The sequence below is a fragment of the Loxodonta africana genome, chromosome 21 (genome assembly GCF_030014295.1).
Source record: "Loxodonta africana isolate mLoxAfr1 chromosome 21, mLoxAfr1.hap2, whole genome shotgun sequence".
NCBI classification, from domain to species: domain Eukaryota; kingdom Metazoa; phylum Chordata; class Mammalia; order Proboscidea; family Elephantidae; genus Loxodonta; species Loxodonta africana.
In genome coordinates, this window is record NC_087362.1 from 27,496,277 (window position 1) to 27,515,589 (window position 19,313).

Consider the following 19,313-nt stretch of genomic DNA (forward strand, 5'->3'; position numbering starts at 1 on the left):
ACTCTCAGCTGCTACCCAAAATGTTGGAGGTTCCAGTCCACCTAGAGGTGCCTTAGAAGAAAGGCCTGGGAATATACTTATGAAAAATCAGCCACTGAAAATCCTATGGAGCACAGTTCTACTCTTTCTACTCTGACACACATGGGATCACCATGCGTCAGAATCAACTTCACGGCAGCTGTTTTTTTTTTTTGTTGTTGTTCGTTTGTTTTGTTTTATTTTGCTTTTAGATAATTGCAAAGCCCACTGAAAAGCCAGCACCAATGCCTAATTAAGTCCAAGAAAAGTGTTTCAATAAGTATAGCATAAAAATATTAAGTAATAAACATTGGGTCTGCTCACTTGACAGCATTTTTCTTTCTAAATGGTGCATAAAATAATAACATATTGTAGAAGGAACAACATCCTGATTTTTAGAAATACAAGTGACACAGACCTGCTAAGAAACTTGCTGGGTTGCTCAGAGCAGTCCCATTGAGCCATAGGTTAGTGGTGGGTACTCCTACTCCACTACAGTTCCCTCACCAGGGAGCTGATGGCAGCAGTGTCTCCTCAAGACCATGGTGAGCATGTGATATTGCCACAAGGAGCAGAAGTTTTCATGAAGACCTTGCAGTGTGAGTAGTTCTCCACCTTTAGAGATAAAAATAGGCAACTTTCCATAAGAACGAATTACTGTTATCTAAGGTTACTGCTCTTTGTTTGAAAGAGGCACGATGTAGAAGGAACTCACACCTCTATTGGCAAAGTTTAACACATCCAGGGAAGGAAGGCGAAAGGGTGGCCCGGCTGATTCGTGTGCTTTACAGACATTCGTCCCATATTTCACATCCCCGTGTTGTTTCCCTAGCTCTGCACACTGCTGCTGCTGCTACTGCTGCTGCTGTTGCTTGTCTCACATTCACCGAAGGTTACTGATTTACTCTAACTTTAATATCCATTTACTATTTTCACTACTGCCATTATGTTTTAGTGAAAGGCTTTGCATGAATTAGCCATTTTTCTAAAAACAGTACCAACATTTAATTTACTTTTTCTAATAACAGTACCAACATCTAATGACATTTAACTCAATCTCATTACCCTAAAGACAGCCAAGATGAATCAATTCTTATAACACGTGCATAGCCCTTAATCACAGTGGGTTTCCCACTTGGTCCCCAGGCAGAATTCACCAGGGGCAGTAATCTTCACTACAAGAAGTCTGTGAGCACCCAGGATCAGAATTCAACCAGAATTCTTTGCTCATGACCTCCTCCTTTCACTGCTTAAATCCACAAAAGCCTCCTTCCAGCTGCACACCTTCCCCAAAGAGAGCTATGAGGACCACCATGTCATCTGGCTCCAATTGCTTAAGACTTTTCTTGTGACAATGGCAATAGCATAAGGAGACATCCCGGTTACAGGCTGAATTGTGCCCCCCCAAAATATGTGTTAGACCACCAACAACACCAAAGTATACATTATTTTCCAATGCACATGGAACATTCCCCAAAATAGACCACATCTTGGGGCATAAAGAAACCCTCAGCAAATCCAAAACAATGAGATAATACAAAGCATATTCTCTGATCACAATGCCATAGAAGTAGAAATTAATAACAGGAAGAGCAAGGAAAAAATCAAATACATGGAAATTGAAGAACACTTTTCTTAAAAACCACTGTGTAATAGAAGAATCAAAGATGGAATCTAAAAATTTCTAGAATCAAAAAACTTTGGGACACAGCAAAGGCAGTGCTTAATGCTCAGAGGTCAATTTATAGCAATAGATGCACACATCACAAAAGAAGAAAGGGACAAAAACAAAACATTAGCTATACAACTCAAACATATAGACATAACAGAAAAAGAAGCCCACAGACACCAAAAGAAAGGAAATAAAAAAGACCAGAGCAGAAATAAAACAGAAAAACAATAGAAAGAATCACAAAACCAAAAGTTGGTTCTTTGAAAGGATCAACAAAATTGACAAACCACTGGCCAAACTCACTAAACGAAAACAGGAGAGGAAGTAAGTAACCTAAATAAGAAATGAAATGGGGGACATTACAACAGATCCAACTGAAATAAAAAGGATCATAACAGAGTACTAAGAAATACTGTACTCTAACAAATTTGAAAACCTAAAGGAAATGTACAAATTTCTAGAAATATACTACCTACCTAAACTAACACAAACTGAAGTAGAAAATCTCTATAAAAAGAGATCAAAAAGATAATAATGATAAAAATTCCCAAGAACAAAAACAAAAAGTCCTGGCCCAGATGGCTTCACTGTGCCCCTCTGGCACAATTCTGCTAAACATTCAAAGAGTTTGCACCAGCACTACTCTAGCTATTTCAGAACACAGAAAAGGAAGGGATATTTTCAAAAAATTCTATAAAGCCAGCGTCACCCTGATACCAAAACCAGGCAAAAACACCACAAAAAAAGGAAAATTACGGACTAGTATCTCTCATGAGTATAGATGCAAAAATTCTCAGCAAAATTCTAGCCATTAGAATTCAGCCCATATCAAAAAAATATTACACCATGACCAAGACAGATTCATACCGGGTATGCAAGGATGATTCAACATTAGAAAATCAATCAAAGTAAACCACCACATAAATAAAAGAAAAGAATCATGTGATCATAATCATGTCAATCAATGCAGAAAACACATTCGAGAAAGACCAACACCCATTCCTGGTAAAACCTTTCAATAAAATAGGAATAGAAGGGAAATTCCTCAACATAATAAAGGGCATCTATACAAAACCAACAGCCAATGTCATTCTCAATGTAGAGAGGCTGAAAACATTCCCCTTGAGAATGAGAACAAGACAAGGTTACCCTTTATCACCACTCCTAGTTAACATTCTGCTGGAAGTCATGGCTAGAGCAATAAGGCAAAAATAGAAGTAAAGGTCATCCAAATTGGTGATGAAGAAGTAAAACTATCCCTATTCACAGATGATATGATACTATACATAGAGAACCCAAAAGACTCCACAAGAAAATTACTGGAACTAATAGAAAATTCATCAGAGTAGCAGGATACAAGATAAAAACGTAAAAATCAGTTGGATTCCTATACCCTAATAAAGAGAACTATGACAAGGAAATCAGGAAAACAATACCATTAGCCCCTTAAAAAATAAAATCCTCAGGAATAAATCTAAGCAGGGACGTAAAAGACCTATACAAAGAAAACTACAAAACATTACTGCAAGAAACCAAACTAGACCAACATAAATGGAAAATCATACCATGCTCATGGATAGGCAGACTCAACTTTGTGAAAATATAAGTTCTACCCAAAGCAGTCTACAAATACAATGCAATCCTGATTCTAATACCAACAGCATTCTTTAACCAGATGGAAAAACTAATCATTAACTTAATATGGAAAGGAAAAGGCTGAGATAAGTAAAACATTATGGAAGAACTGCAAAGTAGGAGTCCTCGAACTACCTGACCTAAGAACCTGCTATATAGTTATGGTAGTCAAAATAGCCTGGTACTGGTACAATGACAGACACAATGACCCATGGAACAGAATCGAGGACCCAGATGTATATCCATCTACCTACTGCCACCTGATCTTTGAAAAAAGCCCAAGATCCATTAAACGAGGAAAAGACAATCTTTTCAACAAATGATGCTGTGAATGAAACTGGATGGACATCTGCAAAAAATTAAACAGGACACATCCCTCAGACCACACGAAAACTAATTCAAAATGGATCAAAGACCTAAATATAAAACCAAAAAATATAAAGATCATAGAAGGAAAGATAGGGTCAACACTAGAGACCCTGGAGCCCTAGTGGCAACATGGTTAGGTGCTCAACTACGAACCAAAAGGTCGGATGTTTGAATCTACCAGCAGCTCCTTGGAAACCCTATGGGGGCAGTTCTACTCTGTCCTATAGGGAGGCCCTAATACATGGTGTAAATAGGATACAAACCATAACTAACAGTACAGAAACACGAGAAGATGAGCCAGATAACTGGGATCTTCTAAAAATTAAACACTTCAACAAAAGAGTAAAAAGAGAGCCTACAGACTGGGAAAAGCATTTTGGCTATGACAAATCCTACAGAGGTCTAATCTCTAAATCTATAGGAAAATCCAACACCTCCACACACAAAAAAAATAATAATCTAGTTAAAAATGGGCAAAGGGTATAAACAGACACTTCACCAAAGAAGACATCCAGGAGACTAACACACACATGAGGAAATGCTCACGATCACTAGCCATTAGAGAAATGTAAATCAAAACTACAATGAGATACCATCTCACCCCAACATTATTGGCATGAATCAAAAAGACAAAAAATGGCAAATGTTGGTGAAGTTGTAGGGAGCTTGGCGCTAGTGGGAATGTGCTGCTAATGGGAATGTAAAATCGTACAATCATTTTGGAAAACAATACAGCTTTTCCGTAGAAAGCTAGAAATAGACATGCCATACTATCCAGCAATAGCACTCCTAGGCACATATACTGGAGAAAAAAGAGCCATCACATGAACAGACATATGCATACCCATGTTCACTGCAGTATTATTCACAAAAGCAAAAAGATGAAAACAACCTAAGTGCCCATCGACAGATGAATGGACCAACAAACTATGGTACATACACACAATGCAATACTACCCAACAATAAAGAACAATGATGAATCTGGGAAACACCTGACAACATGGGTAAATCTGGAGGGCTTTATGCTGAGTGAAATAAGTCAGTCACAAAAGGACAAATATGTATGAGACCGCTATTATAAAAAACACAGGAAAATATTACCACACAGAAAGAAGTAATTTTTAACTGTCATGAGGGAGGGGAGGGAAGGGAGGGAAAAACCCTAAATAGATAGTAAGTAAATGGTAGCTTTGGTGAGGGGTAAGACAGAATACAATACTGGGGAAGTCAGCACATCTTGATCAGGACACAGTCAGAGACGCTTCACAGACACATCCAAATGCCTTGAGAGACAGAGCTACTGGGCGACCATGGTCTCAGGGGACAACTAGATTAACTAGCATACCAATGTATAAAAAAATTGTTCTACATTTGACTATGTTGAATGGCAACTGGTGTCTTAAAAGCTTATGGGAGGCCATCTCAGATACATCTACTGGTTCCATCCTGGCTGGAACAAAAGAGAATGAAGAAGACCAAAAACGCAATGGAAAGATTACCCAAAGGACTAATGGACCACATGAACCACAGCCTCCACCAGCCTGAGCCCAGAATAACTAGATGGTGCCAGATTACCATCACTGACAGCTCTGGCAGGGATCACAATAGAGGGACCAAAAACAGAGCCAAAGAAAAATGCAGAACAAAATTCAAATTCACACACACACAAGAAAAAGACCAGCCTTGCTGGCCTGTCAGAGACTGGAGACACTCCGAGAATGTGGCCCCAGTCATGCTTTTACCTCAATACTGAAGTCACTTCTGAGGATCACCCTTCACCAAAGATTAGATAGGTGTATAGGGCCAACCATAACACATGTGCAGGACATGCTTCATAGTTCAATCATGTATAGGGCCAACAATAACACATGTGAGGACATGCTTCATAGTTCGATCATGTATAGAAGACTAAATGGGCACACTAGCCCAAAAGCAAAGACAGGAAGGCAGGAAGGGACAGGAAAACTGGAAGAATGGGGTGGAGAAGGGTAGAGTGTTGACATATCACAGGGTTGGCAACCCACGTCGCAAAACAATTTGTGTATTAACTGTTTCATGAGAAGCTAATTTGCTCTGTAAACTTTCACCTAAATCACATTAAAAAAAATAATCAATATAGTACAACGGAAAAAATATATATGTGTTGGAATCCTAGCCCCTACACAACTAATCTAATATAATGTAACCACCTTTCATAATGCAATCTAATGTAATATCATTGATCAATCAGCTGAGGTCATACCAGTGTAGGATGGGTCCTAAAACTAATCACTTCTGAGATTAGACACAGAGACACACAAGGGAACACAGAGACTATCTGACAACAGGGGCAGATGCAGTCATAGGCCCAGGAACACAAAGGATAGGGACACATCCTGAATTTGGACTTCCAGATTCCTGAACTGTGAGATGATAACTTTCTGTTCCTTAAAGCCATCCGCTTGTGGAATTTGTGTTATAGCAGCACTTTGGAACAAAGTCACCACTACCCCCAGAGTGCAAGACAAGGCAGGCTTATTTGGACAGTCTTCAACTCTGTCAATCACTTACCACATATAGTTGTCCAGGAATGGAAACGTTCCATTTTCATCCTTCTACCCTCCCAGTCCCACAGTCCTGTAGACTTATCTCTATAATCCCCAACACTTGCCGAAAGTCCCATTCGTCCTGCCCTGGATCCCAGCAACATTCCTGCTCCAGGGCAAGGCCTCTTCTGGCCAGCGGGCCCTCCAGCCTCTCACAGAGCAGCCTCCTCATATTTCCTTGCTGATTTCAGCTCTATTGGGCTCTGTCTTGGGTGACAAAGAGCCATCAGAGGTGTGGGGGGCAGCAGTGGCAGGGAGCCTGTCCCCCTCATGGGAGGAGCTACCTGCAGATCACAATATCAACCCTGGCTCTGCCTCCCATTGCACCCCACAAAATTCGACTGGAAGGGCCGCCTGTGTGAGCGTCCATGGCCCCCTGGTCATAGCAGTCTGTTTGGGTAGGGAAGAGGTACAACTTTCATGTTATAAAGACCCTGGCTCACAGCTTTGGGCCATGCAAACTCCCATCAGAACCAAACCCCATCCATCCCCCAACCGAGGCTTTAAGTGATGGCCTATACTGGGGAATCAGACCCTGCAAAACTTTGTAGCCACTCCCCACATGCCTTCCAGGAGTCCTTGCAGGGCAATGCCTCCTTGCTAGGTCAAACTGAGATCCCAGAATATCGGGTTCCTGGAGCACTACCTGCTGATACCTGGGTGGGCAGAAATTCCTGCAGGACCACTGCAGACTCCAGAGCTGGTACAAACAGAGTAAGCCTGAAGGAGGAGGGAGGGAGAGGCAGTTGCTGAAGCCTGGAGGCCACCTTGACAAAACAGAGCGCATCCGCTGAAGGAGAGAGCCCAGGTAAATCCTCCGCCTTGGTGTCGCCCCTACCTCTGACCTCCTGCCAACTTGCCTTTGAGCTGACACCCCTTTCAGCAGCCAAAGAGTGAAGCTATTTAGAGAGCCAGCTCCAGGGCCAACCTGTGGATGTTGGCCAAGCCAGGCATTTCTGGCACCACACCTGGTGAACAGAGTATGTGGCAGCTGGAGTGGCCTGAGGGTTACACCTGGAGAGAGATGCTGGGGACAGAGATTGCCAGAGCTGACAGCATAGAACAAATGGAGGGGCTGTCATCAGAGATGCCTTGATCTTCCTCCAGGCAGGCTAGGGAATGTAGACTACCCTGAGCAGACCACACTAGGCCTCCTCCTGCTGGTACATAGTCTATTCCAGCTATTGGAGAGGGACACTGGGAGAGGCTGTGGTAAGTTTCCATCGAGTCAGCCCTCAACTCATACTGACTCCATGTGCAACAGAACAAAGCACTGCCCGGTCCTGCACCATCCATGATAGGTTTCAGATCACAGATGTGATCCATAGGGCTTTCATTGGCTGGTTTTCAGAAATCCTTCTCCAGGCCTTTATTCCAAGTCCATGTGAGTCCAGAAGTTCTGCTGAAATCTCTTCAGTACCATAGTAACATGCAAGCCTCCGCTGACAGATGGGTGGTGGCTGCACATGACCTGCATTGCCTGGGAATCGAATCCAGGTCTCCAACATGCAAGGTGAGAACTCTAGAGCTGAACCTCCAATGCTGCATACTGGGAGAGCATCCTTTAACTGATCTCCTTTGGCACTTCAAGAAAGTTTTGTCACTGACGGCGACATGGAATTAGACAGGACCAATTTTCCATGCTCCTTCTAAGTCTACCTAGATGCCAGAACCCGACATTACTGTCCACCCCTGGGCATGACTTTGAGGGGCATGGGTTGTCCTGGAAAATAACTAGACCAAGGCCCTATCACTGAGGCCAGTGGAGACAGAAGGTACATATATATCCACAGCTACCCTCTAGCTAAGCTGGGAGGATGTGCGTCCACTCAGCCTGAAAGGCAAATGTTTACACTCACCATGACCAGGAACTGGCTAGGGGTGTTGTGAGAGTAAAGATAGCACAGCACAGGGACTTTGTCAAAACAATGCCAACCACTTTGCATGAGTCGCCAAAAGAAAAGTAAGTGTACAAAAGCTGGAAACGTATGTCCTAAGGGTTAGGGTAGGAAATTGGGTTCGGGCTCAAAATTGAGTGGTTCAAAAAAAGTATCTCAATTAAAGACAAGGGGTCTTTTGAAATATGTTTTGATTCTTCGTCAAAATCTTCTAAACTCTCTGCATCATTAGAACATGTTCCAGTTTCTATGGCTGATTAGGACAGTGGCTCCCAGGAAGGGGTTACCCTACTGTCCTCTCTCCTCCACCCCCACCCATCCACCTGCCTGATGGTCTGATGAGAGTCATTCAAAGGCAGGCCAGTGAGATTGAGAGCATGTTGGAGATTTAGGATGCTGCCCAGTGATTCTTATGGACATTCCTTTTAGGAAACACTGGCTTAGTGCTTATGTCTTAGAAGACACAAGGTTTTGTGATCGCAGCTCATGATCATGGTCACAAACAGCCTAACTCTATTTTTGGACTTGGACTCAAGCAGGATGCAAAAGTGAGCCTTACGAGGGCCTAAAACCCCTTGGGGCACAGTGTGGACAAACAGACATTGGTTGCAATCTCTGGAAAAGCATCCAGAATAGAGGGGCTGGCCCAGGAAACCCTATACAACCTGCCAGCATTTCCCAGAATTAGAAGGTTCCTAGAGACCCATACATTTCACCAGGGTCTCCAAACAGTGAGGCAACTAAAGTCATTAACTTTCCAGTGACAAGGTTGCCAGCAGGGTTTTGTTGTCATAGCAGCTCATGTCAACACCATGCACAATGGTAAAAAATGCTGCCCAGTCCATCCCCATGACTGGTTGCAGATCAGACCATTGGGATCCATAAGGCTTTCACTGGCTGCTTTTCAGATGTAGATCTCCAGGCCTTTCTTCCTAGTCTGTCTTAGTCTGGAAGCTTTGCTGAAACCTGTTCAGCATTATAGCAACATGAACGTCTCCACTGACAGATGGATGATGGCTGCACATGAAGTGCACCAGCTGGGAATAGAACCTGGGTCTCCCACATGGATGGTGAGAATTCTACCACAGAATCACCAAATGAGTGTTGGTGATGGGACTCGCTTTCACCTTCTTGTTGTTATGGGACGTGTGCACACAATCATGCCAGCACTCAATCCCACAGTGTGTGACCTGACCCATACCAGAAAGAAAAGTGGAGATGGGCTCTCTCTTTGAGATTTTGAGTGAGTGGACCCCACCCCAGTGCTCATCGTGTTTACCACTATGGTAGTTCTGAGCAGCCTCCTGTGAATCACCCACTTCGGTGTGGCAGGCAGTTAACCACTTGCTTCCTTGGGAATCCTGAGCCTCGGCGTTTCTGGACGGAAGCAGTTTTTCTCGATCTTTACTCCTCCAGCTCATCTAAGGAGGTTGTGCACATTTGGTTCACCATGTCGCGTCCCTGCCTGTTTGAAATGCCTGGATAGTCTTCTGTTTTCTTGATTCGATTCTGACTTACAAAGTAATGGGTAACAAAGCAATTCCAGGAGGCACAACCCAGGAGATTGGAACTGAGATTGCTTATCTGATTAATTAATTCTCATTGATTTTGGAGGAAATGATCATCAGTGGAAAGGAGACAGGGGCAGTCCCGGCAGACTGTGGCAAATCTGGCACATAAATGATCATCCACATTTGCCTGAAATGAAGTAGCGATGAACAGCGAGCCTTTGGGGAGACAGATACTGTTGCAAGACAATGTTAGTTTAGGAATGAGGACTGCAAGGACTGTGGAGTGGCTGGCCTTTCATCACTGCATTGGAGCCCACACAATGAGAAGGATGATCTCAGAACTCCAAGCTCTCAGCTAGAGACAAGGTCAGAGGGCAAGGGGCCCCATCACTGCCCTAAAAACATTCATTTTATCTCATAACCACAGGATGAATGTGATTGTAGGGGGGAACATATCTGAAAGTGAGACCCAAAGTTTGCTACAACAGCTTGCCAAGTCTCAACACCAAATGAATTAATTCACAGCCTCACCAGGTGTCTCATGTGAAAGAATTTGTGTGGAAAGAACATGACCTTGAGAACTGGAACGGTGACATTTCTGCAGATTCTGATAAAGCCCAGTACCATAAATGCCCAAATGACCACTAGCCAAAGCAGCTTTTCCCCTCCTTGGTCCAAGGACGGTAGCCACCTGGTGCTTGTGAATCCTGTAATTACCTCCAGAGTTGCCGATTTTCCTGGAGACCAGCCCACACCGCTATAATTCAGGAGCAGTCCTGGGAGAGCCCAGGGAGCCAAGACAGGTTGGGACCGGAAGACGGTGGGCTCCACACCACATGGAAGATTTGCTGGCTGATCTTCTAGAAAGCTGGGCCTAGAGATGGGCATGGACTCTATGGGGTGCACACTCACAGGTCCAAACTAAGAAGAAAGAAGCATGCTGAGGGGCTTTGCAAAAGTTATCAACATGCATGAGCTGAACAGAGATGATATGGGCTCAGAGTGTTTCTCTAGTGTCTACAAATGTCCCCTGGGCTGAATCCTGAGGCCAATGTCCCCTCTGGCCAGGGCACTGAGCCCATTCATTGGTCAGAAAGTTGGGCCAAGGATGGTGCCAAAGAGGCAGGAGGGAAGCCACCTGCAGAAGCCAGAGGCAGGGATCAAAATGACAAGGTTTTCCTCCTGAGGCCAGTTGTGCTGGTAGCTCAGAAGAGTGTGGAAGAGGATGGGGCTTCGGGCTGGGCTGAGGGTCTGAGCAGCACCAAGGACCAGAATCATCCGGGGGCATTGATCTGCCCACACTGCACCCAGGTCAGGGCAGAGGGAAATGCCCATGGGGTTCAGATGAGAAAAAGAGGCCCTGGAAACTCAGCCTGCAGGCAGGTTTAAGCTCTGGGCACTTGAGGTGGGCGGTCTGAGAGGGGCATGGTCCCTGCCTGGCCAAGACTGGTTTGTGGATCATGTGGGGGCAGGGTGCCTGGTGCTTCTACCCACCCTCCCCCATAGGCTCCTCTGGGTCCCAGGGCACCACCCCTCCCCCACACGCCCACGTGAGAGGCCTTAGAGCGTCTGGACTCCCCCCATGGCTTCTGAGGCAGAAATCACCCAGACGAAAAGGGAACTTCAGGAAGCAAGCTGTGCCAGCCAGGTTTCAATCCCCTTCTTAGTTGTTGTGGCCTGTGGAGGAGTTCACAAGTCAGGGGCCGGGGCTGGGAGGGGTCAGTAGCCCCCAGGGCCAGGGCCAGCGCAGGACACTAGCTCGGTGAGTTGGGTGGGCAGGGAGCAGCTGGTCTGCAGAGGAGAGGGGGCCAGAGCCAGGGGAGATGGTGGAGGGGCATTGGTGGGAACTGCCAGACCTACACAGGGAAACAGCCACAAGAAGTCTGAAATGAGCAGAGTAGGGAACGGGCCTTGAGGCTCAGAGAACAACTGGCCACTCGGGGCGAGTGGCTGGCCACATGGGGTTGGGAGCTGCCCACTGCAGAGACCAAGGAGCAGTGGGAGGGGCACAGCCTCACCAACAGAGCTGGATGCCAAAGGCAGGCAGAGGCAGGATGCAGGGGGCCCTGAGCCATTGGAGACAGTGCCAGGATAGGTGCGTGGAGGTCTGGGAGCTTCACAGTGTCTGTATTGGGCTGGGGGCACAGGGCAGAACCATGTTTTGGGTCGTGGTTGGGGTTCAGCACTGGTCCTGCCAGTGGGGAGATCAGGGGCCTAAGCTGGGCTTGGGGAGGTTGGGGTGAGGCCTGACAGGGGCCAGGAACTCATCTGGGAGGAAACTAGGGAAATGCGTCTGGGGTAGGGGGTGTGAGGAACTGGGGACTACAAGCTGAGAGCTGGGAGGTATTGGTTGTGAGATAGGGCTAGAGGCTGGTTGTTAGGGGCGAGGATCTAGGGGCTCAGATCTGGTGAACAAGCTGGTAACTGGGTGTTAGGAGCTGGGAGCTAGGTGCTAGGGGCTTGGGATTGGGGGGATAGTAGTAGAGAGCTAGGGGCTGGGAACTGAGAGCTGCATCCTGCGAGATAGGGGCTGGGGGCTGGGTGTTAGAAGTGGGGAATTGGGGGCTTGGGGCTAGGGGCTGGGAGCTGCAAGCTGAGGACTGGGGGCAAGGAACTAGGTTCTGGGGGACTGGATGGTTGGAGGTTGGAGCTGAATGCTGGGTATTAGGAGCTGGGAGCTGAGAGCTAGGGGCTGAAAGCTAGTGCTGGGTGCTAGAAGCTGGCAACTAGGGATAGGGGCTGGAGATCAAGAGCTCGGGGCTGGGAGGTACAAGCTGGGTGTTAGGTACTTAGAGTTGGCAGATGGAAGCTAGGGGCTTAGAGCTGAGTGCTAGGAGCTAGGTGTTAGGAGCTGGGAGCTGAGAGCTGAGGGCTGGGGACTGGGAGCTGAGAGCTGGGAGCTGAGTGCTAGGTGCTAGGGGCTAGACAAAGAGACTGGATCCTAGGGACTTGTAGCTAAGCAATAGGAGCTGTGTGTTAGGAGCTGGGAGCTGGATAGTAGAAGCTGGGGGGCTGGGGGCTGGGAGCTAGAAGCTGGGAGCTGGGGGCCAGGTGCTAGGGACCTGGGGCTGGGTACTATGTGTTGTGAGCTGGGGCTAGGAACTGGATGCTAGGAGCTGGGATCTGGGGAATAGGGGTTAGGAACTTAGAGCTAGGAGCTGGGGGCTGAGAGCTGTGAGCTAGGGGATGGGGCAGGGTGCTAGGAGCTGGGAGCTGGGGACTGGGAACTGGGTGCTGAGAGCTGGGGACTGGGAACTGGGTGCTGAGAGCTGGCAGCTTGGAGCTGGGGCTAGGGACTGAGAGCCTGGGTCTGAGAGCTGGTGGTTGGTGGATGAATGCTGGGAGCTGAGAGGTCAGAACTAGGGCTGGGAGTTGGGTGCTAGGAGCTGGGGGCTGGGGCTGAGAGCTGGGGGCTGGTAAGTCATGCTGGGAGCTGAATGGTAGGTCTGAGGCTGGGAGCTTGATGCTAGGAGCTGGGGGCTGGGAGCTGGAGCCTAGAAGCTGGGGGTTAGGAGCTAGGGACAGGGAGCTGCGTGCTAGGAGCTGGGGTTGGGAGCAGAGAGCTAGGAGTTAGGGACTGGGAGCTGGCTGCTAGGAGCTGGCTGCTAGGAGCTGGGGCTGGAAGGTGGGGGCTAAGAGCTGGGGGCTGGGAGCTGAGGGCTAGAAGCTCAGGGCTGGGAGCTAGAGGCCATGACCTGGGTGCTAGGAGCTGGGGACTAGTAGCTGGGGGCTTGGAGCTGGTTGCCAGGAGCTGGGGACTAGGAGCTGGGAGCTAGGAGCTATGAGCTGGAAGTGAAGATCTAGGGGCTAGGAGCTAGGGGCTTGGAGATGGGGGCTAGAAGCTAGGGGCTTGGAGCTGGGGGCTAGGAGCTGGGGAATAGGAGCTGGGAGCTGGGAGCTAGGAGCCGGAGGCTAGGATCTGGGTGCTAGGAGCTAGGGGCTAGGAACTGGGGGCTAGGAGCTGGAGGCCGTGACCTAGGTGCTAGGAGATGGCTGCTAAGAGCTAGTAGCTGGGGGCTTGAAGTTGGTTGCCAGGAGCTCGGGGTTAGGAGATGGGGGCTGGGAGCTGGAGACTAGGAGCTGTGTGCTAGAAGCTGAGGGCTCGGTGCTAGGAGCTCAGGGCTGGGAGTGGTAGCTGGTAGCTGAGAGCTGGGAGCTAGGAGCTGATTGCTAGGAGCTTGGGGCTAGAAGCTGGTGGATGGTTGCTAGGAGTTGAGGGCTAGAAGCTGGCTACTAGGAGCTGGGGGCTAGGAACTGGGTGCTAGGAGCTTGGGGTTGAGAGATGAGTGCTAGGAGCTAGAGGCTAGGTGCTGGGGTCTTATTCCTAGGAGCTGGGCTAGGAGCTGGCTGCTAGGAGCTAGGGGCTAGGAGCTCAGGGGCCTGGGGACTGGGTACTAGGAGCTGGGAGCTCGGTGCTAGGAGCTTGTTGCTAGAAGCTGGGGGCTGGGGGAGCTGGGGGCTAGGAGCCAGGGGCTAGAAGCTGGGGCTTGTTGCTAGGAGCTGGGCTAGGAGCTGGTAGCTAGGAGCTGGGGCTAGGAGCTAGGGACTGGGAGCTGGGGTTTAGGAACTGGGTGCTAGGAGCTGGGGGCTGAGTGCTAGGAGCTAGGTATTAGGAGCTGGGAGCTGAGAGCTGAGGCCTAGGGACTAGAAGCTGGGAGCTCGGTGCTAGGAGCTTGTTGCTAGAAGCTGGGGGCTGGGGGAGCTGGGGGCTAGGAGCCAGGGGCTAGAAGCTGGGGCTTGTTGCTAGGAGCTGGGCTAGGAGCTGGTAGCTAGGAGCTGGGGCTAAGAGCTAGGGGCTGGGAGCTGGGGGTTAGGAACTGGGTGCTAGGAGCTGGGGACTGAGTGCTAGGAGCTAGGTGTTAGGAGCTGGGAGCTGAGAGCTGAGGGCTAGGGCCTAGGAGCTGGGGGCTGGGAGCTGAAAGCTGGGTGCAAGGAGCTGGTTGTTAGGAGCTGGCGGCTGGGAGCTGAAAGCCGAAAGCTGTGTACTAGGAGTTGGGGGCTGGGGGCTGCAGGCCTAGAGCTGGAGGCTGGTGGGTGAAAGCTGGGAGGTGACAGGTACATGCTAGGACTGGGAGCTGGGTGCTAGGAATGGGAGATGGGAGCCGAGAGCTGACGACTGCATCCTGGGGGCCTGGTGCCAAGAGCTATGCACTGGGAGCTGGGAATTGAGAGCTGGGGGCTGGAGTCTCGGCACTAGGTGCTGAGTGCTAGGAACCGGTTGCTAAGAGCTAGGGGCTGGGTCCTGGGAGCTGGATGCTAAGAGCTGGGGCTGGGAGCTGGGGGCTAGGGTTGAGAGGTGGGAGCTGGGGACTGGGAACTGGAGGCTAGGAGCTGGGAGCTGAGGGTGGGGACCTGAGGGCTAGGAATTGATTGCTAGGAGCTGGAAGCCAAAGACTGGGAGCTGAGTCTGGTGAGTGAATGCTGGAAGCTGAGAGGTAGGTGCTAGGGCTGGGAGCTGGGTGCTAGGAGCTGGAGGATGGGAGCTGGGAGTTGGCACCTGAGAGCTGAGGGCTGGGAGCTGGAGGCTAGGAGCTAGAAGATGAGAGCAGGGGGTGGGGGTAGGGGCTGGGAGCTGTGAGTTAGGGGCTAGGGGCAGGTAGCTGAGAAGTAGGGACTGGGGATAGGGGTCTGGAGGCTGGTTGCTAAGAGCTGGGAGTTGAAGGCTGGGAGCTAGGAGCTAAGGGCTGGGTGCTGTATGCTAGGAACTGATGGCTATGGGCTAGAAGCTGGTGGCTGAGAACTAGGGAATCGGGGCAGGGACTGGGAGCTGAGAACTAGGAGCTCTGGGCTAGGCTAGGATTGGAGGCTAGAAGCTGGGGGTTGGTAGCTGAGTGCTAAGAGCTGGCCGCTAAGAGCTGGGTGTGGGCTGGGAGATGGATGCTAGGAACTGGGGAATGGGAGCTGAGGGCTGGGTGCTAGGACCTGGGGGCTGAATGCTGAGAGCTGATAGTTGGGAGCCAGGAGCTGGGGGCTGGTAGCTGGCCAGTGAGTTCTGGGAGCTGGGGGCTAGAAACTGAGAGCTAGGAGCTGTGATTTGGGAGCTGGGTACAGGGAGTTGATGTCAGAGAGCTGGGGCCCAGAGTTGTGGGTGGTAGTTGGTTGCTCTGACAGGTGAGACTGAGGGCCTTGGCAGCTGAACAGCCGGGCCTAGGGTGGGTCTCCTGGTGGCCCAGGGAACAAGCCCAGTGCTGGCAAGTGAGTGAATAGAGGAGGGCTGCCTGGCAGGTCTGGGCTAAATGTGCTGGGGCCGGCAGAAGGGCAGAAGGCCTGAGGACACGGAACTGGGGCCTGAGCTCAGGGCCTGTGTAGGGGGCCTCAGGGCAGCAGCGAAGAAAGCTCAGGGGAGTCCTGCATGAGCTAGGGCAGGGGCTCTGGTTGGTCAGTGCTGAGGGCCCTGAGGAGGGCGAGGTGCTTTGGGCTGGGAAAGTTGGAAGGGGCCGGGCCTGAGCTGACTGATGGGGAGCAGATGGGCAGAGAGACAGGAGACTGGACTGGCAGGAGCTTCAAGGTTGGTACAGGGTGGGGACCCTGGGCAGTGGAGGCCCCAGGGCTGAGGGAGAAGCCAGAGACTCTTCCAAAGGGCTCAGCTCTGTTTCAGGGGTGGTGGCATTATGGGGCGGGAACACAAGGTGGCTGACTCAGCAGAGGGTCCTGAGCAGGGGTGCTGGAACCTGTGGTATAAATGGGCAAGGGAGAGGGGGCTGCCAGAGGGGGCCATAGTGAGAGGACAGAGACCTGGGAAGGGTGGGCTTCAGCTCCTGAAGCCTGAGGACTCAGGGACAGAAGGTGCACTTGACCTGCCTGGGGCTCACAGTATTGGCACAAGCAGGGAAGAAGAGGATTCAAGGGCAGGTACACGGCTCCCACCTGGGCTAAAGTGGGCTGAGGTGCCCTGGTTTCAGGGGCTGCTGGGCTAGGAAGCAGGCCCTGAGGGTGGGTGGGGCTCAGGCTGAACTGACAGACCTGGATGCCAGAAGGGCAAAGGTAGCAGCAGGCTGAGTTTGGGCTGTGGAGGGAGCAGGAGGTAGTACCTTGGGGCTAGCTCAGGCAGGACCATGCTAGGAGGAGGAAGTGTCTGGGTGAGCAAGAACCTGGACAGTGGCCTGGAAGAACAGGTAGGCCACAGTGCGGGGAGTGGGGGTGCTGGATTGGTGGAGTCAAAGGGGGCCACAGGAGTGCGGGACCAGAGGAGCAGATTAGAAGGAGCCTAGGCTGGGGGCTTGGGCTGGGCCAGTGGAGGTCAGCAGGTCAGAGAAAGGTCAGCAGTCGTTGACATGAGACAAGGCCTAGGCAGCCTTCGCTACAGAGAGAGATCCTTCCTGGAGGGAGGGGTGGACCCCAGGAGACCTGGAGACACAGAAGGCCTTGAGAAGAGAGACAAGAGGCTCTGAGTGGAGCACCCTGGACAGGAATTCTGGCACAGTGAGGCAAAGGCTGCCACTCCCAAGTACAGGAATGGGCTAGGACAAGAGGAGCCAGAGATGGTCACTGGCTGAAAGACCATAGAGAACCTGGCTGGAGCTGGGGCCCATAGTCGGGGGTCAGGCAGAGGAGGTAGGGAACCTGGTGCCACCAACGTTAAGGCTAATGGATAAGAAAAGCAGGAGGAAGGGGCTGGGACGCCCCCGGGGCTGAGCTGACTCTAGGTGGTCTTGAGAAGCTGGCCAGGCTGACTAAGCCAAGCCCATGGTCCTGGTGTAGTCGGCGAGCCCACAGCCAAAGCTGATGGTCCTGGAAGCACATGAGGTCAGAGATGTCCCAGGCCTGGCAATTTCCTAGGGGCCGCCAGGGAGGGGGTGCTGAGGTGGGAGTGGGTAGGTCTGGCCAGCTGTGTGACCCAGGTGTGTGCCCAGTTGTGTTCCTCACGTGTGTACCCCGGATGCCTGTGAGCACAGTGGATGGGCCTGGCAGACAGGCAGCCAGGCTCAGCCTGGGCACATGGTCATGCGGGATTCCCTCTCTTGCAGCCTCCACCACGGCCCCATCAGTCTTCCCCCTGGCCCCCGGCTGTGGGACCACACCCGAATCCAAGGTGGCCCTGGCCTGTCTGGTCACCAACTACTTCCCAGAGCCAGTGACGGTGTCCTGGAACTCTGGAGCCCTGTCTGGTGCACACACCTTCCCGGCCGTCCTGCAGTCGTCCGGCCTGTACTCTCTCAGTAGCATGGTGACCGTGCCCGCTAGCGGCTGGACCAGCCAGACCTATATCTGCAACGTCGCCCACCCAGCCAGCAACACCAAAGTGGACAAGAAGATCGGTGAGCCACGAGCACGGTTGTACTGGGGGACCCACAGCCTGTGCCCCAGCAGACAGGTTCAGGGTCAGCCTGAGGCCCCTTACACACCAAGAGATGCAGGGCAAGTGGTGGTCCTGCCTGTCTCCTCCCACTAAAGGGCTCTACCTGCCCCGCCCTGGGGTCCCACAAATTCAAGGAGGGTGTCTTCTGGGGTCCCCCGCCAGGCACAGGGGACACACAGGCTGGATACCCATAATCCAGTCTCTGGGCTCAGAATCAGATGGTGGGTCTCAGAGCCACAAACTGCTGCATGGAAGAGTCTAACTTGACCTCATCCCAGTCTGAGGGCAAAATGTTCCCTCTCCCAGCTGGGATGCCCACTCTCCTTTCCACGAAGGTAACACTCCCTGTCTGTCTGCTCTCTCTACAGTGAGACGCGTCAATGTCCCCAAGAAAACTGAATGCCCAGAATGCAAGTGCCCAGGTAAAGTGAGCCCCACCCTCACCACGAGGAGCCAGCCCCAATGGGAGGACAAGCCCAATCCACACCCTAGCCCCCATGGCCCTGTCACTGACTTTCAGCTCTTCCTGCCAGCTCCTGAACTCCTGGGAGGACCTTCCATCTTCATCTTTCCCCCCAAGCCCAAGGACACCCTCGTGATCACCCGAACCCCTGAGGTGACATGCGTGGTGGTAGACGTGGACCAGGACCACCTTGAGGTCCAGTTCAACTGGTTCGTGGATGGCAAAGAGGTGGACACAGCCACGACCAGCCTGCAAGAGGAGCTGTACAACAGCACCTACCGCGTGGTCAGCTCACTCCCTATCACACACCAGGACTGGCTCAAGGGCAAAGAGTACAAGTGCAAGGTCAACAATGGGGCCCTCCCATCACCTGTTGAGAAGGTCATCTCCAAGGCCAAAGGTAAGGCAGCAGGAGGGCAAGAAGGGGTAGACAACCCCTTCCTCTGCACTGGGAATAACTCTCTCCACCTTTGTCCCCACAGGGCAGCCCCGGGAGCCACAGGTGTATGCCCTGCCCCCACACCGAGATGAGCTGACCAAGGACAAGGTCAGCCTCACATGCCTGGTGAAGGGATTCTACCCGTCTGACATTGATGTTACGTGGCAGAGGAACGAGCAGCCAGAGCCTGAGAAGAGCTATGCGAACACTGAACCCCAGCTTGAGGCTGATGGGACCTTCTTCGTGTACAGCAAGCTCACAGTGCCCAAGGACAGATGGCAGCAAGGAGATATTTTTACCTGCGTGGTGCTGCACGAGGCTCTGCACAACCACTACATCCAGAAATCCGTCTCCCTGTCTCCTGGTAAATGAGCGCTGGCCAGCATGCCCAGCGAGTGCCTCCCCCACTGCTTGCTGGGGCCC

The 19,313-nt window shown here is 51.0% G+C and overlaps 1 long non-coding RNA gene and 3 gene segments (V, D, J or C); 3 read left to right on the plus strand and 1 right to left on the minus strand.

The window, feature by feature from the left end:
* LOC135228353 (uncharacterized) overlaps nt 1-4,645 on the minus strand; it is a 57,562-nt gene extending 52,917 nt beyond the window's left edge. For all 4 annotated transcript variants that reach the window (XR_010318814.1, XR_010318812.1, XR_010318811.1 and 1 more), the window contains exon 1: nt 437-4,645. This is a non-coding gene — a long non-coding RNA (uncharacterized LOC135228353). The remainder of the gene's footprint in view (nt 1-436) is intronic.
* The window catches only part of LOC104846689 (immunoglobulin heavy constant gamma 1-like), an 868,336-nt gene that overhangs the window by 845,288 nt on the left and 3,735 nt on the right, over nt 1-19,313 (plus strand). Inside the window, 4 exon segments of the C gene segment in view lie at nt 17,657-17,947; nt 18,357-18,410; nt 18,522-18,851; nt 18,934-19,254. Of these exon segments, the coding sequence occupies nt 17,657-17,947; nt 18,357-18,410; nt 18,522-18,851; nt 18,934-19,254 (996 nt within the window).
* The window catches only part of LOC104846692 (immunoglobulin heavy constant gamma 1-like), a 398,675-nt gene that overhangs the window by 92,155 nt on the left and 287,207 nt on the right, over nt 1-19,313 (plus strand).
* Nucleotides 1-19,313, plus strand: part of LOC135228350 (immunoglobulin heavy constant gamma 1-like) — a 441,642-nt gene that overhangs the window by 91,140 nt on the left and 331,189 nt on the right.